The sequence below is a fragment of the Bactrocera latifrons genome, unplaced genomic scaffold (genome assembly GCF_001853355.1).
Source record: "Bactrocera latifrons isolate USDA-ARS-PBARC rearing strain unplaced genomic scaffold, ASM185335v1 scaffold_22, whole genome shotgun sequence".
Taxonomy (NCBI): Eukaryota; Metazoa; Arthropoda; class Insecta; order Diptera; family Tephritidae; genus Bactrocera; species Bactrocera latifrons.
The window spans coordinates 252980-278032 of record NW_017535741.1 but is presented as its reverse complement, the minus strand read 5'-3'; the positions used below and the strand labels follow the sequence as shown (position 1 = coordinate 278032).

At 34.3% G+C, this 25053-nt stretch overlaps 1 protein-coding gene across 1 annotated transcript in view; it reads left to right on the top strand.

Moving 5' to 3' along the window:
* Window positions 1-6641: 6641 nt before the first annotated feature.
* The window catches only part of LOC108968560 (guanylate cyclase 32E), a 32006-nt gene continuing 13594 nt past the window's right edge, over window positions 6642-25053 (top strand). Inside the window, exons 1-7 of the mRNA XM_018932680.1 lie at window positions 6642-7819; window positions 8479-8717; window positions 8780-8902; window positions 8964-9150; window positions 20712-20962; window positions 22840-22911; window positions 23070-23215. Of these exons, the coding sequence (XP_018788225.1) occupies window positions 7582-7819; window positions 8479-8717; window positions 8780-8902; window positions 8964-9150; window positions 20712-20962; window positions 22840-22911; window positions 23070-23215 (1256 nt within the window). The 5' untranslated portion in view covers window positions 6642-7581. The remainder of the gene's footprint in view (window positions 7820-8478; window positions 8718-8779; window positions 8903-8963; window positions 9151-20711; window positions 20963-22839; window positions 22912-23069; window positions 23216-25053) is intronic.

Here is a 25053-nt window from a genome sequence, read left to right as displayed (position 1 = left end):
GATTACAAACTTTTTGAAGAACTTCATGGTGAATTCATTTAAATTGCGATAACAATTTTTTCTCCAATGCTATTGAATCAGTCCCACTGGTTTTTATTTAAAGTACTATGAGTCATCTTTAAAATGTTCGGTTGAAAAATGCACTTCTTATCAATCGGCCTTGTTAAGAATAGTTTTGATTTCATTTTAATTCTTGCATTTACTTTTGAAAAGATTTTAAGGAATAATTATTACCCTTTGATAGAGGGATAAGGCAAAATAATACCTGGATTCTTGTACCCTGTACATGACCACTTATATTTTTTAAGGGGTTAGGGGTAGTCAGAATTTTCAAAAAATTAATTGTTTTTTTTGCATTTTCGATGAGTGTCATATCATAAAATTTTCTTTGAAATTTCACGTTGATCCGATAATTAGCTTTTGAGTTATTCGACAAATAACCAAGAGAGCTCGGGCACTTCAAAGCCTGATCGCAGGATTTTTTTTCAAAAGTTGCAATTTTTTAAGACCAATTAACTGTTTATTTTTTCGCAAAAATTTAGAAAAAAAATCCTTCGATCAGACTCAGGACTATCTATTTATAAAACTAATTTTTTTAAATTAATAGCAAAAAAAATACTGAAAATTGTCATTTTTTGTGTATAAAAAAATTTTTTCGGATTTTTTGATGACATCTATCGGAGAAATAGCTGGGTGAATGAGATGCGTTTTTTCATTGGCGGACACAATTTCTCATGTTTGGATCATCTGAAACACAAAAACCCAATTTATTCTTAAAAAGTACGTGAATGGTTATCGTCCCTACTAGAATTATGAAAAGAAAAGTGTGTGTTTGAGAAAAAGGCGTTTAAAGTTTGAGCGCTCAGAACGTCGAGCGATATTATTATTTTTGGGCCTTTTTCGAAACCTTCCGAAGGTAAAGTGGGTTTCGACATTAATTCTAATTCTCTACTGCCCTCTTAATCTTCTTCTTAACTATAAAAATTTCATTTAAATATCAATCATATACATCTACGACTTATCCAAAATATTTAGTGCAACTCTAGTTTAGAAAAGGTCAAAACAATTCCGGTTTTTTTTTATCCTAGAAAAAAAAACAACCCTGCAAATAATAAGAATAAATATATGTAAAAGTGAGATACACTTTCTAAGGTAGTAGCCTTGAGATTATGCTGTGAAAATCAGACAGAAATTCGAAATATTTCGGGAGTTATAACGAATTTCCTAGAGCGCCTCGGATTTCTCTTTCTCAGAGTTGTTGAACTTTAAACGCTTTTTTCTCAAAACATTGTTTTTCTGGTCGGCCCGGGTCCTAACTTTTTTTCTACTTAACCGACTGCTTTCAAATTTTAACAGGCTGTTCTCCATACCTATAGTTCCCGTCGGTACTAACGAGAATTTTTTTCACCCCTAACATTTTATTTTACAACCCTTCTTTTACTAAAATAAAAGGCCTTTTTTCAAAGTCCACCATTTTGGTATTTACCCTTGAAATTTAACTAGTTCGTACCAGAATGACATGTCTATAGATTATATGTACGTTCTCTGGATTAACAATAATCAAGAATACGAGTAGTTGATATCAGATAACATCAAGAGCTAAAATCACCCGGGCCATACACATGCATTTTTTGTTTTGAGGTTCCAACTTCGAGTGACAATTCTAATAATAATAAAGTATTAAATTTTTTCAACTAAATTTTGTTTTTTTTTGTCAATATATAAATAAAAACACTCTAATATTCAAGATAATTCATTTTTAATTTCCTATAAAAAACCACCCTCCAAAGAAGGCATGAAAATAGGCATAAGTTACCAGACTACTACCTTAAACATTAATAAAAAGGCAACACTTTCCAGCAGAAATACAAATATGCACCATAAGTACGCGTCCCAATTTTCAATTCAGTTACAATACGCATGACAGCAACAAGTAGTAGGGGTGCTTTGGCTGTATAGGGTTAGCGTTTTCCTTTCATGCTTCGTTGTGCGGAAGATGTTGCATACCTGAACTGTCACTGACTATTTCTCTGACCTTTGTTTATAACTATCAATTCTCATACACTTTAGATGCATTTCCCCAGAAATAGTTTACTATTGGTTTGGTTTAGTTATCGCTTCTCGGCCTTATGGCTAAGATCAAAGTGTAGTATCTGTTCTTATCAGCTTAACATCTGATAGATCCTCCATCGGAGGACAACAAATGTTAAACTGATTTTTGGAAGTAGATGGAGTGTTTTAGGGGCTTGCTCCACCTCCATCACGGGTTGTCCCGGTATTGCAGTACCACCGGGAGTTCGGCCCAAATTATTTAATACATAGAAAATATTAAAAAAGAAAGTAAGAATTTTGAGTGTTCATTATCATGGAATATCGCTTGACAATTGTTAGACAAGTGTTATAGAGATGAAAAAGAGGTCGAGATATTTCGCGAGTACGTTTGAAGGATTTTGTTTGGTCGAATGGTTCCGACAAAGGTGATTTTTTCAGGTACAGTGACACGTCTTTTTGGTCTTTGTCATACGAATCCGATCTCATACTCATAGAGATGCTCTCCATCTCTGCCGATTAGACATGGGTTTATGAGTTTGTCATGCAAATTAGTCAGTAATCATCAGAATAGAAATCCATTTTCAGTCGATCGAAGAGGTCAAATAAAGTATAAAATTCGCTGAAAAAGTTGAAAGACCATCACAAAAAATGCTTATGAAAAATGCTTCGAGGAGAGAGAAAATCGTTAGCTTAAGTGTGTTAGATCTGGTGGGGATAACTTTGAAGGCGACAAATGAAATATTGAAGAATGGTTGAAAATTTTTCGTTTTATTTACAATTTTCTTTTTTGTCACAATACAAAGGGACATTACCTAAAAATGTTATGTTTAGAGTTTGATGATCATAATATTCGTGAATTGCAATACGGAAGATATTTAAATAAATTGTTTATCTATTTCGCACACATATGGTACATATCAATATTCTTGGTAGACATTCATCCACATATTTATTGTATTACAATTCTCCATGTCAGTTTATGATTACTATTTATTTGCCATAAAGTTCGTAGCAACTGTCAGTTCCAGCAAAAAAAAAACGAAGAAAAACTATGCAAATACCAGGTGTGGACGATGCGATAGTTTTTTATTTACCTTCGAACATTCCGCTCGTGTCTTATTTGAATATTTTCAAATGCCATAAAACTAGCACAGCCAGAGAAACAAGTTGGGCACAGCTGCTTTTGTTGTACATTTGAAATGCCAACTTTTATTAGTTTTCTGCATAAAAACACCATAAATTTAATAAATCGATGACTTTGCATCGAAGAAGGAAATATTTATGAAATATTGATTTATATGCTTGCACATTATTATTTCGTTGTTTTTCATAAGCTCTGCAGAAGTTCAAGAAATAATTCTTATTGAGATTTTAGATAGACCTTAGGCGAATATTCTTGCTTAATCAAAATGTAGCTATAAGTAACTACATAATATCCATCATGTACCTACATATGTATGTATGTATTTATATTAGAGTGTGCCGATTTACTGGGAGCCAATAAAACGGAAATATCGCTTATGTGGGAAATGTGCTACGGATCTAAGTCTAAAACCGGTTAAGATTCACTGGCTTTTAAGGCGAAGCTTTAAGGATCCATAAAATGTTTTCGTGAGTTTTCGATATATCTGAATTAGATTTAATATATAGACTCGTTTTGATAATCTATAGATCATTTGTCGAAATACGCCAGTACAGCCAACTAAAACACATAACTCCCCTACAGCCGATTATCCGGATTTTTTAAATTTCGCCTTAAAAGTCGCTGGCTCAAAACCGGTTTTATACCACTAGTCTCCTGAGCAAAGTTGTTCAGAATGATCCATAGAACATTTTCCAAATACGCGGTTTTATGGAAAAAAATATAATTTACAAAACGAACATATGCTTAATATACCTAAATATATACGTCGGCTCCCTTTGTTTCCAGCAAACATTAGCGAAGCAATATAGAAAACAATCCAATCACAACCACGCATTGAAAAAGAAGAGCTTTCAAAAATCGCATGGATGTGTACTCTATTTAAAATATTAAAAGCTGAATGTTGTAAAAATAGAAATATAATGGGCAAAAGTCATATATTTTAGGATCGCTGCATTGTATGTGATGAGTTCTTTCCAAAAAGTATTATTATTGAAAAATTGAGCAAAAGGGTACCCAAGTATGGTGATTAAAAACGCGAGGAATTTTAATCTCTTCATATATACCACTTTTTATGTTGTATAGTGCCGTACCTCCCACAACATCCTCTCACTCCATACCACTGCAACAACAATTTATACGGACAGAAAAAAATATGTGAAATTAAATTATGCTCGGCATGGATTGCAGGAAACAGCAACAACCAAAACAATAACAACAACACATGCGTTCAGCATCGAACAACAATACATCATAAGAGCGACGCACAACACTCTGCTGTGAGTGGAAGCGAAGATGTGGGTTGGGAAGTAAGGAATGCAGCTCATATTACATCCTGCCGAAGGATATTGCATCCTTTGTTGCTAATTCAAGAACTTAAGTGAAAGTAAATGGAGTCAAAGTGGACGGACGTTAAAGTAAATGATGACACTACGCGCTAGCTCATGCAAATAAGCTGCACGACACGGATACGCTGGTAATGCTGGTTGTAGCGATTCAAATGGCTCTCCACCTTGTAGTGGTCTATTCTGTTTCAATATGCAGAATGCAATAAATTGGATTTTGGGGGGTTATAAATATGGGTGATGTAAACTCAAAAACGCTTTACTTTCCTTTTCCTTTGGAAAGCACCTTAGCATATGCTACACAAGACGGAACGTTTTATTTATAGGTATGGCAAATATTTATGCCCTGAACAAGATAATTTAAGTTTGCCACGAAGTTTTTAACACCCAGAACATCGGAGACCATATAAAATATATGTATAATATCCGTCTGTCTGTCAGGCGGTACATATACAAACTAGCAGCTTTTCAGATATCACTTTGAAATTTTCCTCACATCTTTTTCTATTGATTGAATCACTTTAGCATATAGCTGTCATACGGATTGAATTTTTTTATTTGTGACGATGATTATAATTTCGGTTCAGCCGAAGTTAACGCTATTTCTTGTTTTAATATCCTTAAGTAGTATCAATTGTCCAATATTGACCTCGGTTCTTATAAAGTCCTCTTGTATCATCCTGGGTGTGAAATTTCATCAATTATTTAGTTATTGATTTTAGTAGATTTTAACAAAACCGTTATATGGAGAGTTGGCATGGTTATTAACCGATTCTACTTATTTTGCGCTTTCGCAAGAGCTGTCGAAATGATTTGTCTTTTGACATTTTTTTGTGATATATGTAGCTTGAATGAGATATGTACATAAAATGTATTAGAGGACGGGACCACGCTGTTCTTTTCTACGAGAAAATCCAAATTTTACGGATACCATGTAGAAGCAGTGGTGAGTGTTCATTTACTTTGCAGCCTAATAAGACAGCTGGTATCAGCTGATTCGGTCTACGGGTTTCGCGACGCTCACTAACTGAAGCATAAGTCACGTGGGGTAAAATCTTTGCCTACAGGCGAACGGTCAATGGTACCTCTTCCAAATATCAATCGTCCTTGGAATTTTCGTAATACATATTAAGCAGTCTGGAGCTTTTCCACGTACTGAATGATGATCTAAGCAATCACATTTTGGCCCAGCATGGATCTCAACAAATTCCCTTATTAACGTAGCCAGATATAGAGAAATGGTTTCGACAATGGAACAGGGTATATTAACGAACGTTTTTATTTAACTAGATATCTTCACCAAATTTTGCTTGAATTATTGTCTCAGGCAATAGTGCAATCTTCGAAGAAATTGCAGATTGGATTACTACCTCATGTAGCTGTCATAAAAACTGAACGATCGGGATCAAGGTATGGATATAGTGCATTCTTCGAAGAAATCATTGGGATCGAATCACCATAATCACTATGTAACCGCCATATAAACTGACCAAAGTTCCCATAAGGAATATTTTGTATTTGGAAGTCTTATATTTGTATTGTATTTTATAGCAATGTCCTCTAATCACTTTTCGAATAACACTCTCGCTTTAATACAATAATAAGAGATACTATCTTCCGATATTCATATGTATGTTGGAGATTTTTTGAGAAAAACTTTGCGATTGGAAGAAATGCCACTGAGACTCTAGTTTATATTATTTGAAAATAGAACTCAACCTTTCTGTTTTTTTTACTTTGGCATATTTTATTTACGCTAATTCCGCTATATTGATCCCCCCCAATGAAAAAACCCCTATATCAAAACAAACTCCCAGATCATAAATATGCGCTATATACAAGTTATAGGAGATTGTCCAAGGTACTATATAAACTGGATGTTCCATTAAATGGAGTGGGCCAACTCTTCAAGGTCATTTAAAGATGAATTGAGATAGATTAAATTTGGTACTTGCGACGACATATCTTCAGTATATAAAATAGTTATGTTTACCACAATTTTATGTAGATGTAATTATGTATGTATATTCATTTATGATCTTTAAAGCTACTGAATGCTTTTAATGGCTAACTGAACTTATTCTTTATTTTTAGCTAATCTTGATAGCTTTGTATGAGTGTATAGACGCATGTATACACACATAAATATCTCTCCTCGTAGATGAGCGCCAGTAAGACATTCGAAGGTCCTAAAAGTGAAATGAACTAACACCGAAACCAAAACCAATGAAAGCCAAATAAATGATGTAGTAAAGATAAAAGTGGGGCAACTGAAAGGAAATTGAGTAATTGTATTATTTGAAGAACGGACATCAAGTAAGAATATTAGAGGCTAACATAAAGTGCCAAGACCACAAAAGTAATCACTCTCTCAAGATGGTGACATATGTATGTATGCATTTATCAAAGCGTCACAGCGAAGTTAAAAGAAGGATAGCGTGAAATTAGGAAAATATTAAGAAAACGAATAAACAAAATGTCTCTAGAAAGTGCACAGAGCAACAAGAACGTTTACTACTTGCCAGAGGCCACCGGATGGAGGGAGGGTACTGGCCAAATATCATTAAAATAATGAGGAATAGTGAAAGTAAAAGGAAAATGATGACAAACAACAAAATAAAGTGGTGGAAACAAAAACATTAAGTGCAAAAAATAATGAAGCGAAGAAGAGTTAAGCTTGTATTTTGTAGATTGCATTAAGAAAGTACTTAAAATTAATGGAAATTTAATAAAATAAATAATATATTATAGAAAAAATATCGAAATGCTGAATTTGCTGCAGCTTTTTCTTTGCCGCTCAGCAAGCAAACCACACTGCCAACAAATCGTCTATGTCGTGCCAAATTTACTTAAATTACAAAAGCACTTAAAGTGAGAAAATTATTTAAGGCTTGAAAAGTTAGTGGGAGCATTTACCACACTTAAATATAAACTCACCACACCTGAAAGTGTAAATTATATATATTATATTATTTTTATGAAATACTGTCAACGCAGCAGTTTTGGATAGTCGAAAATTAACACAATTGTTGTTGTCACGTAATGAAGACATTCCCCTGCACGTCAGCGACGCATTTACTATCGTTATCGTTATCGCGATCATTATTTGTAATTATCCTTTTACTATTAATTGGTGATTTTCATTTGAACATCTTGCCATTACCAACAAACACAAATATCAAACGTAACTGTATCGGCCAAGCAGCAGCAGAGGTATTCACTTTGGGTTATTTAACCGGATCACAACGAAGTCCGGGAAATTTGGATTATCAGCGACCAGGTGAGTGGGAGAAAATTCTTAACTCAATTGAACTAAATGTTCTCGAGGAAGCTATTGCAGCGCACCTTTAAAATAATATATTCGAAGATATCACTCATATAAATACGTTAAATAGAGTCGGATTTTGCTCCAATTTAAACATAATTCCGAAAAGACGGTTTATATCATTTAAGAAGACTATCATGACGGATATACATATACAAGCACTTAAAAGGTTAGAATGGAATTGACTTAAAGCCATAATTAGAGTGCTCAAGGTAAAACAAGATAATCACTTAAAGTTTAACTCAACATGTTTTGATTCTGTATTTGCAAATGAAACCGCTAAGCGAAGCACATAAAGTTAAATCAAGTATACTAAGCCATAATCCCTTCCTCAAACTTAATTTTAATCTATAGTCCGATGCCTTGAAAAATTATGATAGTATCACAACTATTTAAATAGTTTCGAAAGATCAGTGATTCTGAACGCGACTTTATTATCGATTTTTCGAGTGCCTGGAATCTAAGCCACATTTCACCAAAATATCCATGTATATGTTAAAATGGGACCGATCTCTAAATCCATAAGAATACATTGCTTTTTATATTTTATACTACGTATATGTAAATAGATTTATTCTTTTCGATAATTAAAATATCTAATTTTCACCCACCAGGCATTACCATCTCAGGCGCAATCACGCTTGCCGTGTCGCAGGTGAATGCCGGCAAACTGAAGGAGCTCGGTCACTCATTGGAATTCATTGTGGCGGAAACATACGGTGATGAAGTGGCGAGTATACGGCAAACGGCCTCGCTGTGGACACGACAAGTAGCTGGCTATATTGGACCGCAAGAGACGTGTGTACATGAGGGACGTATGGCGGCCGCCTTCAATTTGCCAATGATTTCCTACGTAAGCCAACACAACTGACTATACGTAATATTTTAGAAAATGAAATAATTATAATATTTCAGTACTGCATACATCGCGACACTTCCAACAAACAGGACTTTCCCACCTTTGCACGTACGCGTCCACCCGACACACAAATCTCCAAATCCGTGGTATCGCTGTTATTAGCTTTTAACTGGACACAGGTGTGTGGAGTTAATCAACCTTTATTCAGTTTCGCTCTAATCTAAACTTAAACTTTCCTAGGTTTCCTTTTTGTACCTGGACGGTCCACATAGTCCCTACCATCCGGTCGCAGAGACCATACAAAATATTTTACACAACGCGGGCGTCAACATACGCGACGTTGAAACGTGGAATACCATCTATCATCACGGCTTCATGGCGAATCCTTTCGATGACTTAGTAGAGCGAACCTACAAAAACACCCGCAGTAAGTAAAATTTTCTCTTTGCTATTACCAAGAGGGTATGGTAGACATTGGTAAGCGAGCAAGGTAAACGATGCAGTATGATTGTATCGCTTACTCCGACCGATGAAAATTAACACGGCGATGTGCTACGAAAAGTAACAGATCACCTCTTTCGCTTACCATATTGACGAGGAATTCTCCGATGTCAAAGTTAACGAATAAATATTCTATGCCAAGGTAAATAGTGGAATAGAAACAATTTGCATTGCTTTATTTATGAAAGTGCATGGATATATTTCGTTATGAAAATAAGTATTCATGTATAAAACGGAATGGTTTTCCTTTAAGCTATGATATTTAAACAAACGGCCTTTGACGAGTCTAATGCTTTTTTGAATTTGGTGAGCATACTCCGATTCGGTGAAGCCTTTTACTTTTACATATTCTACAAAAAAATTTGAAAATGTATGTGATTATAGGTTTCCATCAATGATAAAAACACGAAAAACTTACCAAATAGTAACGCATTAAAGTGCTTCAATTTTTTTTATTTCTTCATTCAAAGCTTAAACACAAAATTAAACAGCCAACTTTCTACAAATTCTCCGAAAATGCTTGACGATTTGACGAAATATTTATTTATAAATTTTTTTTCAGCAACTTGTATGAAATTGGTTACATATTGTATTGCAACGTTTTTCATGTACTTACTTGATTGCAATACCGAATGAACACTGTAGAATTTAGCTAGGACAAAGCTTCCTTTTGTGCATTAAAAAGTACCGAAGAAGAGAGGAAACACGAGACTAAATTTTGGCTTCAAATAACAAAAATAAAAGTAGTCAATGAGATTTTCAGCTGTGTATTGCTTCTTACCTGAAATATCCTCCACCTTTTTTCAAGGCATGGTCTGCACATATGTATAGATGTGTGTATCTCTGCATATCCTTTCCTTCGTCCTTTGTTGTCGTTATCCTGCTGCAGAAATTCTCATCCGTTTTATATGCAGTTTTGCAGAAATAGTTTACTATTGGTTTGGTTTAGTTATCGCTTCTCGGCCTTATGGCTAAGATCAAAGTGTAGTATCTGTTCTTATCAGCTTAACATCTGATAGATCCTCCATCGGAGGACAACAAATGTTAAACTGATTTTTGGAAATAGACGGAGTGTTTTAGGGGCTTGCTCCACCTCCATCACGGGTTGTCCCGGTATTGCAGTACCACCGGGAATTCGGCCCAAATTATTTAATTAATTCCTTTATTTCTTTGTTTACTATATACTAAATAGACTATTCTATCCAAAATTTACTTTCAAAGATATTTCATGAAAAACCGTTTTTTATGGTCTTGGAGGCACAATGTTGGACACGTATCTTTTTGTTTTGACACAATTTGAAATTGTGAATTTTCAAAATTTCTTTAAACATATTTGATTGAGTATGCGAAGAACGGTTATTTTATTATAAAAACCAGCCGGCAAAATGTACGTTTTTCAATAAAAAAGGTTCCAGATTAAAAAAATTTATTAATCATAAAATGTCCCTTTTGTGTGCAAAATAAAGTCGAATAAATTCACTGGGAAGCTGAGAAAAAATCAAAGCACACACTCCCTTCGCAAATTCGAGACACAGCAGATGTTTCTTTGGGAGAAACTTTTCGTTCAACATCACAGTATGCTGAAGGCTTTTCGACACTGCACTTCCAAGAATGCGACAGAAAATACACAAAATGCATCAAGTGAAGCTTACTTCGTAGCCGCAATATTTATTCCACGCATCTTACCTTCTACAGAATGGTATGATCAACTAAAGTTTTGAAACCGTGGAAATATTGTGACGGAACAAATCTCCGCTCTATAAAACTATCCACTAACGACAAAAATTCTACCCATCTTTGGGATATATTGCTGTCGATCCAGATGAAGTCATAAACATTTTATCGATGCACCAAGACGATACAATTGTTAGAACAATTTGTTTACAAATATTTGTATATTTATACAATTTTTGTATTTATTAGCAGCTTTGTACAATATACATACATACGTCAATACAAGTTTTGCGCAAATATGTATGAGTTATCAGCAATCATTAATTGAAACAATTATTATTTAGCCTTGGTTTTAGATTTGCTTGGATGATTTAGTGATAGATGAAGGCTTAGCAATTTAAAACGGTTTAAAAATATCTATCGAAAATTCAAAATTCGATATTGAAATAGTTTTCTAAAGATGATTCGCCTATTTATACCATATAAACACAAATATTAATATCAATTGCTGGGACAAGAAAATATAAAACAGGAATCTCGATTATTACTTAAAAAAATCCTTAAAAACGAAAAACAGAGCGGTAATAAATAGGGCATTTTTAAGTGAAAAGTATTGATAAATTCACCACTCAATGCTGAAGTTTAGAGCGATGCAGCAAAGCGAAGCCTTCGTCAAAAATAATTAAAAATGAATTGAATCTAACGGAAGGCAAGGAGTCTGAGAAAAGTACCCCTTTGAGAGTACGTCAGTGTAGGATTAAATTTGTGAAAGACCATACATCCATACATATGTGTGTATTGGCCCGCCGAAAAGTGGCGCAATATTTAATTTACGGATGCGAAGCAAAATTGTTTTGTTTGGCGGTATGTTCGTGGTCCTCCAAACACAGAATACTACCCAAGGTACACCACAAAGACAGTTAAGCATGGCGGACTCAAAGTTGTGGTGTGAGCTTGCTTCTCGTATGCTAGCGTTGTAGAGACCTTATTGATTTCATGCCACGCCGATGCCTAGCCGTTATGAACAACAGCGGCTTTACAACAGAATATAGACGTAAGGAAACATATTAAATATGAAATATTTACTGTTACTTTTATATTTTCAGTTTTATCCTTTGATTTAATAGCCACTGCTATTTTATTGAACAGCATAATTTTTCAATTTTATTTTAATTTAAAAAATGTATGTAACTAAAAAATTTATTTGATAAATGAAGCCGATCGAGTTCAGGAGGTTTTGACGTTTAGCAATTGCTCTTTCACCTCCAATGACCGCCTGTGCAGTATGTGAATTAGGATTCCTAAGGCATTCTTCGTTTGATTTCCGCATGACTCGCTTTTCCTAAAATAGTTATATTTTTCACTTTTGACATGTTGGAGATTAAAATAGAAATTTCCATACATATGGTTTATAGCGCAAACAGCCAAAAACGTAGACCAGTGGCTCGTGTCAGCTGATACGACCTATCTTATGGGTGCGCAATGTAATAGCAGAAACAGTGCTAACGCTACTGCCTTCCTCCCTTTTCCTTCCTTAGCGAGCAAAATGTGTTAAAAGTTGAGCCGCCCGTGGTAAACACGCAGAAATCAGCCACCTTTGTTTGTTTTCATTTAAACAATGTTGCCATTGCCTAATACCATACCATAGATGGGTCGTATCAGCTGACACGGGCCACGATTCTACGTTCCACTGTTCCTGCTATGAAGAAAGATACATGGAAACGATCGTCTTCAGCTAATCATCACTTCCGCTAATCAATATTGGAATGACTACTAAATTAATGAGCTGAACACTTAACAATTCCTGCTCTCGATTCAATAAACTCATTATAATTTAACGTCTTCCCAACATTACACACAGTTTGTAGAAACCAAATATTTTGTCATGTATTCAAAATTTGGGCCGAATTCCCGGTGATACTGCAATACCGGGCCAACCCGTGATGGACGTGGAGCAAGCCCCTAAAACACTCCGTCTATTTCCAAAAATCAGTTTAACATTTGTTGTCCTCCGATGGAGGATCTATCAGATGTTAAGCTGATAAGAACAGATACTACACTTTGATCTTAGCCATAAGGCCGAGAAGCGATAACTNTTTGTTGTCCTCCGATGGAGGATCTATCAGATGTTAAGCTGATAAGAACAGATACTACACTTTGATCTTAGCCATAAGGCCGAGAAGCGATAACTTATAATACCACATAGCAAAGCATTTCAACTCTAGTACAAATTAACATAGTGAGAATTGAAAACGAATATCAAACACCAAATTCAATGCGAATGAAAAATATTACAAAGCAAATGCGGTCTGTGGCTATTTTTAAACATAGCCGACGATTTGCCAACTACCTGTTATCAACGGCACATTTGCTACGTTCACGATTGCCGCCTATTCACTGCTTCAACCGCCTGCTATTCGGCATTCGCTTCGTTCGTTTGCCGGCATCGTAATCGCGGTCTACTGTAGACTTCATGTGTAAATAGTTGTATGTGTGTATGTATGTATACTTATTGAGTAAATTTAGTAGTGCGCTAGTGAGCTGCTATACACTATTTACTTATAAGGGTCTACCACGTAAAGCGATGTGAATAAGTTCGGTTTTTTATTATGCATAAAGTTTTATACTGTCACTTATGACAATTTTCCATGCCCGCGCTGTATGTTGTCTTCGAATACCTCGTGTGATGCTAGTTAATTGAGATAAATATTTTAACATAATCCCGAGGAAAATAATATAGGCGATATAGAATATCGCATGGTCTTGGCGGCTATTTAACTGGACCATTTCTCGAAACAAAGCCGACATTAAAGGAACTTTCGCAATACAGCAGAAAATAAATAACGCACAGTTTGCTATCTATTTATCCAATATTCTTAACTTTTTCTTACATTTTTTCCGCATTACAATCAATTATTGCTTTTAATTTCACTCTATTATCTTTTGACGTAGTTAATAATAAACAAAATTTTTCGTTAAATTTATATTGATTTTCCAAAAATTCTATTAATACCTTATCTTATTCATTTTTATTTCACTTTTTTTTAAATAAATAAACAAATTTCACTATCAGTTGTCTAAATGCACAAATCTGCTGCTGTCATCATAAAATTCAATGCCCATTAGTTGCTTAAGGCGCATTAATTTTGCTCGTCTGTCAGGGCTATAACTGTTTAGCTTGGACCCTCTAAAATAAAACCTAAAATAACAGTATTGCGAGCGTTGAATCAGCTTTTAAGAACTTGCATATTAGAAGAATGACAGAGGCAGGTACCTATCTTCGTAAACGGCGCAAATTACGAAAAAAGCTTTTACCCCCTTATTTTAGGTGTTTACGACTGGTCCGGGGTTCCATTTGACCTTGAACTCTCATCATCATGAAATCATGCTTTATATTTTATTGGAATGTTTTCTTTTCCAACTACAGTCGGCAGGTTTATTGCCTTTAACTTGAGCGCTAAATAATAATTATCTTACTAAAATATTACCTTTTAATCTAAAGAATATGTAAGCCGTACCCTCGCGGCTAGCGACAACTATTGCTTTACATCATCCATACTAATCAAACATATCTGGTTCAAACTAACGTAAGTATGTATGTATGTACGCCAGTAGATAGCGTGTGCAATGTTTACCTACCCTAGCCATAACGAAAGTGTGCCCACAAAACCACATTACCTACGTTCGAATACGTTTAAAATACTGTGATTCATCCACTTCGTGCTAACATTGATTTGTTCAGTTTTCGTTTATGAATTATACTTCTCAAACCATTCATAGTACATTTGGTATTAATAGCTATGTCATCAGTTATTAAAATCACTCTGGCTTCTCTTCAGTTGTCGAATAAATCTTTCGCCTTTTACTAAAGATTTCCGTGGAGAGGAGCACTCTAATGAGTCTAAAGGAATTTTTGAAGGGTTCGCGATCTTTGATTGTGAACCGATAATTGATACATTTAATTTTTGATTGGGAATATTTATTGTATGCAAGAATGGTAGAGTGCAGGGTTGCGCGGATGGGAGACAAAGTTTTTTATTCTGAGCATCTATGTACGTCACACGGCTCATAAATTTCGTGAAATAGCGTGAGTAGCAAGTAAATATTGCTTGTTAATAATAATTGATTGGTTTTTTGTTTATAGGAATGAAATGAAATATTGAAAGTCCGCGGGATTTTAGATTTTTATTATTATTTTTGCGATATAAGTATTTTTATTAATTGTTCTATTTAAAATACGCACCCAACAACAAATGGAAAAATTAACTCATTTACTAAAATCACAGCGCAAGTTAAATATGAAAATAATTACAATATATATCAATTTGAATACTTAACATAAAACTTAAAATTAAAAGAAATATTTAAATTAAACAATTCAGGTTTTATAATGTCTTTTATTTTATTCTGCTATTTGATTATGAATCGACGCAGTTTTTTTTCTTTTTAAATATTTTTAGTTATATTTTAGTCATATTAAAAGTTATTTATATAATCTATACATTTATTTCTTAAATTTGCTTATTTTACGTTTCTTTTGATAATTGAGTTTCGCAATATTGGCATTAAGTTTTCGAATTTCAAAGAACATTCGAGATCTAAAAAACAACTTTTAAGCAGCCTCTTGATTGCATGCAGGTTAGGGTCGATGAGCATTTGAATGTAACCTTTGCATGCAAAAAGAGAATCTTTATTGATATCCGTAAAAATTTTCTCCATCCGTGCCACTTTTTCAACAAATTGTGGTGTAGGCTTCGTCAAAGCTCCTTTACTCAAATAGTTAACCCATGTGGATGAATTGTTGCTTTGTTCCGATTCAACAATGTGCCTATATCCTTTGCACTAGCAGAATATAGTGTAATAGAGTTGGCTATGTCAGTCTGCATCCAAATTTGCCTTTTGGATCCGTTTTTCAATTTTTTTATCTGACCGTCCGTAAAAATCCCCTTTAACTTTTCTTCAAAATTTTTGTAGTAAAACTYAGATTTAGCTAGTTTTACTTTTAACTCGCTTATTTCAAATTCACGTTTGCGCTTGGCATGCGAAAAATCATCTTTAAGTTTTTTATTCTCAGTTTGAAGTAGGGGTTGTGTTTAGTATCGCGCCGGTTAATTTTGGCTCACCGTACCTAAACGAGAGAACCAAATTGAAAATTTTAAACACGCATGTATGCTTAAATTATCGAACTTTATTTTAAAACATACCTTATAAAAATCTGTTCACAAATTTTTCCACAAATTCACTTTAAAAAATGCTATTTTTTTGCAAATTTCTAAATATATGCTAGTGTATTTTCATCTGTTGTGCATTGTACCAAACCAATTATGGATACATTTTCACGCACATATATTACTTATGAATTATAAAAACCACTAGTAATGTTTTTAATTACTTTTGATCCTTAATTTCTTTGCAAATCTTTAAATAAAACACACCTTTTTCTGCATTGAGTTCAATAATGCGAAAAACCAAAATGACTGCCTAATTTGAACTGTCAAATTACCGAGAAGGGAAACAACAAAAGGGAATAGATTAAACCCACTTAGCAATAAATGTATGAAGTGAACACGAAAAGGTGTTCAATGCTAAAATACTGTGGATGGCGAAGCCGGTGTTAGACCGGCCAGGGTTATTTTTTTAAAGCGCGGCCGAAGGCCACCAATGCAGAAAGGAATGAAATGCTAAAAAACTGTGGAGGAAAAGGTGTTCAATNAAAGCGCGGCCGGAGGCCGCCAATGCAGAAAGGAATGAAAAGCTAAAATACTGTGGAGGAAATCCCGGTGAAGCATTATTTTACAAATTTAAGTATAAAACAAATTAAGTCCTTACATTTCTTAACGATTACATTTTGGTTTTCTTTATTTTGATTCTTTGTCCATACAAAAATGTTGCCTGGGTTGCATTGGTTTCAGTTTGTATGGAAAAATTAGCAAAAACACTGAGGGGCTCTAGGGGGTCGAGCAGGGGTTTATTAAAAAGTTCGATCCTTCCTCTTTCCAATAAGGGTCGGGAGGGATTCAAAATGAACTATTGTTTCATATATATATATGATTATATAGCATATATTATTTAAAAAATATAGAAAAATGTTATAAAATATTTAGTAAATACCGGTTTAATATTGCCAATGGAAACTCCGAAATTTTCAACACAAAAGAACTATGAACATCCCGGTGTTGGACCGACCAGGGTTTTTTTTTTTTGAAGCGCGGCCGCCAGTGCAGAAAGTAGTTCGACAAAAAAATATGAACAGAACACAATATGTGGCAACACATTTGTCATGACATGTAAATAAAAAAAAAACTTAAAAGTGAATTGCATATAAAATTGTGGAATCTCGTAAACGACAAGTCTGGGGAGGGATATATGTGTATACATTTTTTAATCCACAGATTTTCCTATTTCAGATTATACTCGCGGCGCCAAAAGAATCGTAATCGTACTTAAATATATTAACAATCAAAGTATGAAACTGTCAAGTTTTGTCTGAATGTACAAAATGGCAACGCTGTCCGTAATTCCATTAATTTTTGAAGGAAGTCTTTTTGGATATTGCCTGATAATATTCTGCATTGACTTAAGAAGCTATATTTAAAATAAATAAGTGAAGTCACAATGTGATATGTAGAAGCTTTCGTAAGTGAGCCATTCACTTGGGAGTGGCCAGACACGTTTTTTTTTATATGGCTCAAGCAGCTCACAGCTTACGATCTTAGAACAATTATCCACTTAGTAGCAAAAAAAAAACAGCCGTTTTAATGTCTCCAGTGTTTTAGACGTGCGTACGCTCTGAGGTCCTAACATCAACTCGGGCCACTATTTTGTTGCAGTCAGATACCCACCCACTCTGCTCTGTCAGAATCGGGAAAGAGCTCTTCGAGCCGTTCGATACCAAAAGACGTTTCAGACGAGGCGACTCTCTATCGTGTCACTTCTTCAATCTACTGGCACAATCTTTTATAAGAGTGTATGGCTGCTGATACACCGATGATATTGATATCATTGGCCTTAACAACCGCGCGATTAGTTCTGCTTTCTCTAGACTGGAAAAGGAAGCGGAGCAAATGGATCTTGTAGTGGACGGTGCCCATAAAACAAACAGTCGTCGCACTCACGACTATGCTCCAATGTCACTGTTGACAGTCATAACTTCGAAGTCGTAGATAATTTCGTCTTTCTTGGACCCAGTATTAACACTAACAACAATGTCCGCCTTAAATCAAAAGCATTTGAGAAGTAATGTCCTCTCCCGACGAACAAAGACCAAATTCCAAAAGTCGCTCATTATTTCTGTCCTGCTATATGGTGCATGGGCGATGACAACGTTACGAGTTTTCGAGGGAAAAGTTCTGCAGAAGATTTATGTATGTAGGTGTTATAAGACGACATTGACATAAGTCAACTAATTAAGAGACAGCGGCTGCGGTAGCGAGGTCATGTCGTCCGATTGGATGAAAACACTCCAGCTTTAAGAGTATTCGACGCATTACCCGCCGGGGAATCAGAAAAAGAGGAAAACCTCCACTCTTTTAGAGTGATCAGGTGGTGAAGGACCAACCGAGAAATATGTCTGTCAAATAAATATTGCGACTTCGAAGTAAGCTTCAAAGTAATAGCTCTTTGGCATACCGCGTTGTGGATCGAAAAGTTTCTCCTAAAAATCATCTGCAATATTTTTCGTATCTGCTGAAGTGAGATTTATGATGTTTTCTGTTTTCCTCTGAGTTTGAATGAACGTTTTTATTAACAAAACGTACATTTGCAAAAACAAATAATTTTTTTGTTTAATATGATTAATTAAAAAATGTGCAAAAATACTAATTTTGTATAGAATGGTCTGTTTAGCATATTGTAACTGAAGTTACCTTAAGTTACAGTTTTATAAAGAGAATAAGTAATTGTAATTTATTAAATAATTTGGGCCGAATCCCCGGTGGTACTGCAATACCGGGCCAACCCGTGATGGAGGTGGAGCAAGCCCCTAAAACACTCCGTCGATTTCCAAAAATCAGTTTAACATTTGTTGCCCTCCGATGGAGGATCTATCAGATGTTAAGCTGATAAGAACAGATACTACACTTTGATCTTAGCCATAAGGCCGAGAAGCGATAACTAAACCAAACCAATAGTAAACTATTTCTGCAAAACTGCATATAAAACGGATGAGAATTTCTGCAGCAGGATAATGACAACAAAGGACGAAGAAAAGGACATGCATACATATGTATGTGCAGAGCATGCCTTGGAAAAAGGTGGTGGATTTTGCAGGTATGGCATAGCTGAAAGTCACAGTGACTAATATACTATTCCAACCTGTTGCTACAAAGTATCATTTAAATGTACATATCTTTTAAACCACTAGTGCTACAACAAGTTATATATTATATGAACCCCTCCCAACTATGTGAAAATGGATGAAATCGGAAGGTAACCCATATAACGGCACTGTTAGAATCTAATAAAATCAATAACTAAATTCGTAAAAGACATTACCCGCGAGATGGTGTAATAGGGCTTTAATGAAGCTGGAGTCAAAATTGAACAATGGGTATGCCACCGCCCTGTTTTAGGTGAATGCGTATGTGGCATTTTCTGTCGTTTTTATTTTACAGTGTGAAAATGAGCGAATTCACAGCGAATTATAAGACATTTTTAAATTCCCTCTGACTCTTTCACTTTCCATTAACTATTATTAGTAATTAATTAATTAACGGGACAAAATTTTGCACTAATAATTCCATTGTAGTATGTCACCTCATAACCAAAAATTGCCGAAATCCGACGAAAACTTTACAAGACAAAAATACTGGAAACGTTCCAGTGTCTATGTGTGTTGTTGACTGTTGACCAAAAATATCGGTCAATGTATAAGAAGTAGTACAATTGAAATACTTTTCTGACAACAGTAACTCTGTGTATCAAGAATTGATTGATTCGGCTCAATACTCCTCTGAGCACCCATATACTTAATTTAAAGATTTCGAAATTCTGAATGACTTTATGCTAGATATATCGGCCAATATTTGAGTTTTCCCTTATAAAATGAGAGAGTGTGTTTTACTCAAAACAGTGTGCCTAATATAGATAAATTTGGTGAAAATTTGGCATAGTCCCCACATAACTAATACAGGATTTTCGAACATCCGGCTGACTTTGTTCCATATGATTAGTGATTGTATGTGAGGTAGTTTAATGAAATCCAGGAAACAATTTTTTAGTATGTGGCATAATAATAGACAACTCCCATATGCTACCTGTAATGATTTTCGTTTTTCTAACAAATCTTTGCCGAATAGAATAAAGTCTCGTGTCTTCTTTCGGTCGAAAAGCGTTTTTCTTTAAAAATTTAGAACTTTTTGAAATCTAAAAGAGGAAGGGTGAGAGTAGCCAGCTCAAACCCTCAACTTAAATCGATCTCAAAATATTTAGAAATACTATACATATATCTACTATATATTTCAGAATTGTTAGTTTTTCATTGTGACATGAGTACTGCTTCTTGTGATAACGTAAAAAAACATATGATCGAATTAAACAAATATATATGTCTATAATATATGTATATGGTCTCGAAGACAACAATTATTTTACCAACTTTAATCTCGCAATGCAATATGAAGCGAATTTAGCCTTTCCCTCAAGAGCTTCTAAATATACCTTAACCATGTTCCATAGCGTCATATTAACAGAATTACATATTCTATGTGTGCTTCCAATGTCACCGAGTTAAATGTAGTCGGCTCCGCACGTTTCAATACATTTACCCCAATTTCATACTTAATTCACCTTTTGTCAATATATTGTTCCTTCCAGTTTATCTCATACTCGGTCATTACTACGAGCATGTCGGTCTGATGGTCAGTTTGGAGCGTAAAGGCTTGTTGGCCAAAGGTGAATACTTTGTTGTTGGCATCGACATCGAGCAATATGATCCAGCAAATCCGGATAAGTACCTGCGCGGTTTGCTCTTGGAAAAAATCGACTTGAGCGCCGAAGTGGCTTTCCAATCATACGTGGGAATTTTTCCAACGGCGCCAGTCTCATTCGCTAAGTTTGCCAAAGAAGTGAGTAGCGTATGGATATACAATTATTTGTATGTATGTATGTATGTATGTTTGTAGAACAACGTATATTTTCTACCATTAAAGCAAAAAATAATTATCCGTCCTCTCCGTGGCTTATCGTCAATTGAGCGTTTGCGGTTCACTGTCGTTTGTTATCAGTTTGATCCGAAGCTTAACTTTTATTTTAATTACTATAATGTATGTACATATATACGTAGAGCATTATATCCATAGCATGTAAATATCTGCTTTTGCACTCAACATAAGTGGATTACAAGGTTTTGCTTTCGGTCAAACTTGTTGACAAATACCCGATGTACTATATGTATATATTTCTTTGTCAGGTTGTGTGATTGTAGGCCAAACCCATGAGTTTTATAAAAAAAATAGAGCTCGTGCAATATCTATAGGAATATATTTGCGTAATTCAAGTATATAAATAAAAGCTTAGTTACTTTTGTTGATGTAATTTAGAGAGAAATTATGCCATAAAATGATTTTTGTAAGTTCTGCGGGATTCATTCTTCCAATTATGATTGAAGGTAGGGGTTTTTGAATAACGATCATATTGACTGGATTAGCAAAATCCTGTCAAAATAATATTTAAAAAAGGTAATTTTTAACCGTCATCTTTACCACAATAACTCATTAATTTTCAACCACTCAGAATAATAGTATTCTGGAATGATATTTTTTAATAATTTCCGGAATGTTGGCCGTGCTTAAGTATATGAACTCTTCTTAAGTGGCAACCACGCCAGTTTAGAGTAGCGATTTGAATGTCGCTTCTCCAAAATAGATCATGTCCCTAATTGCATTGGTTTTTGTGCCATACTTTTACTGGAGAGTAAACCAAATTTAGGGAGTATTTATTTACTCGTATTCGTATGAGTGACACTCTCAGTTCCGTTAAGTCGATTTCTACTTAACAGTTGTGTAAAATGGATTTATTGACTGTGATATGAAGATTAAACCAGCGAAATCAATGTGCTAACCATTAGCAAAACTAGCTTCATGTATAGATATGTATGTACTATATACATACATATGGAGTTTGTAGAATGTTCCATAATCCCATTTAATCCAAGTGACAATTATCGAGCGTGGAAATGAGAATACTGATGGTAGTAAGGGTAGTAGTGGTAAATACACCCCAGAACTACTAATTAGGAAGGCTTGAAAAAATAATGTTTATTGCCTTTAGAAACCAAAAACTAATATTTTTACTATTGTTACTAGCCAATATGTACAATGAAGGATTATTTCGCTTTCAGTGATCTTACAGAAAACCAATATTGTAAAAGGAGTTAGGCGGACGTCATATGTAAAGAAGCAATGAAAGTTTTATTGAATTATATTGGTGGCTGTAGAAAATAGTATGTGTAAAAGAGGTATTTTTTTCATTGAGCACTAAGCATATGTTAAGCTAAAAAATCGGGCTTAATGCAAAGAGAACGGCAAAAGTTAAAATTTTCTAACTTATCATTGCTTTGATGTGGGGTTTCCTAAAATAAATGCAATTTGGCAGTAACTTCGTGAAGGAGATACACTTATAATTATAAACATATTTCAAATTACTTACTTTCCAATGCAAAAGAGATCACATCTTGTGAAGTTACAATTATTTTTAACCTACACAAGAATATGGTAGAAAAGATTTCGTTTTAGTTGATGAAGGGACTTTTCGCCGCTTTAACAAAGTTCTGTTTCCAAATGGTTGCCAAATGCTGTTTTATGTGTTAAATTATCGAGGAATGAGGCCTGTACCAAGCGTGTGGACGTGCATGAAATATTTAATGTTCAAAGTAATCTTTATAAATAAATCGTTTTGGTCATTAATACATTTTTGTCTCCCTCTCTGTTTCTTTTGGTCTTAGGTTAACAAATATATGGAGTTGCCGCCATTCAATTTCCCCAATCCTTTAGGCTACTTTGGCGGCTCAAAGCAGGTGAGTAACGATTATTTAAGCATAAAATTCACGGGCAAATCCACTAAAGATTTACACGCAAATAAAAATCTAGGAATTTGTTGCTTTCTGCCATTTCATTCCTTCCCTTATTCAATTCTCTCTTTCATTACATTTGCTAAATATTTTCCTTGTTTTAGATCAGCGCCGAAGCTGCGTATCTCTATGATGCCGTTCATTTGTATGCAAATGCGCTAATAAAAGTTTTGGAAGCAGGTGGCAAGCCGAAAAATGGCACGGCACTCATTGCGGCCATAAAAGGTTCCAAATACCTGAGCGCCATGGGGTGAGTCGAAAAGAAAGGAGAAATATCTATTTTTTCCTATTTACATAAGGTAACTGTTTGGCGCTCAGCACAATAGCGTGAAAAGTAATAGCAGTCCGAGTCTTAAACCAGTATACATTTTCCAACGTTGTCTTGGTTTTATAGTTTAGTGGTTGGTGGAGGAAATATAAAAAAAATATATATATATAAATATACGAGTATGGAGGCATTTCTATTACCTCTTATTTTATATTCCATGTACCCCTATACCGATTTTGTTAATTACAGACTGTTTGTTTCACTTGAGGGTGGATATCTCAGAGCATAAGTAAGGAGAATAGGCTGAAGGTTGATAGACGACTGCCATTTAATACAAGAATACTGAGTAAAGATTTAAATATAATTGGTTAGTAGCATGCAACCCCATGTAGTACCCATGTAACAAATATAAGACAGTTCTTCGTCTGCTTTGTAATGGATATTTTTGATAGAAAGAAAAGCACTTTAATAAAATTGGAAGTATCTTAATTGCTTAACACTAAATATACCAGCGATTGAAGTATACATATTTATACCAAACCAGTCAAAATGACTGTTTTTAAAAAGGAAGTGTTTTGGAGTTTCCAGTCTTTATTATTTAAAGGTTAAATACATACAGTATACATATATACAGTAATATAAACTTTATAAAAGTAATTCTTTAGTTATAACTAGAAAATTCATGATATCATCACGAAAAAAATACTACATGTGGTAGGAATTTTTAATTGAAATACCGAAAACAGTCATTTTGACTGGTCTGGTCTATCAACGGTTAAAATTAAGCACATTTCTAAAAGAAAACTCTATATAGATTAAAAACCTAAAATACCCTAAAGTAATTAATATGTTGGTTTCATTTAAACTATTTTTTCAAACTTATTTGTTGAAAGAAGTTAAATAAAAAAAAAACTCTGTGTACAAAGTTTAATTAAAATATTTAACTTCTTTCTGCTCATTTGGTACCTCAGCCAATACCAAAACAAAATGCTCAACCTTGTACCCAAATTAAGAATAGGTACATATATAGTTTTGTTCCGGCTCTTCATTCATTTTTTATTTCCTACAATACTTAACTTGAAAATAAAACTAACAAAATAATCGAGTATTCGGTTCTCACTAATATTACATAAGGGTTTCTTATAATAAAAATCTTATTCAAATCTTTTTAAAAAAAATGTCAACTGAATCGGGAGTGTGATTTTCCCAAATTCTTTATTAAATTTTCGTTGTTGAGTCTTGACAGATTTCCTCGAGTTTTTACTTTTAAAGTCTTATGTACGTCCATAAATGAAGCCATAAAAATATTTGTATACAAAATGGCTGTCATTAGCTGAGATTTCTTCATTAAACGAGTTCTTCAAAGGTAGGTGGTCCTGTGCGAAATTTAAATCGATATATTTAATTCAAAGTGATCAACATCAAACTTTTTCTAAAATTTCTTCATATCAGGTTTCAATATCTTTATTGTGGAAATTTCAGATATACAGCTGGGAAATGTAGAATTTTCTCTGGAATACATTTATATAGAAAGAGGACTTAAATTACCGAATTTTTGTTTTTGATATTTTCACTGCTATTCTTTTTAACGTAAATGTGCATACTCGAACTCTTTGTGGCATTCAAACCAATTTCATGTCGTCATCGTCAAATCTAAATTTAATGCACACTTTGTTATAGAAAATTAAATCTCCTTTTTCAGAATTTACCTTTTTATTAAGTATTCTCTATTTTTGGTGTTCACAAAATATGCGAATATATTGGTTTTTACTGTTATTTTATGATTATTTCATGCCGGCATCTAAATGTAGAATTTTTTA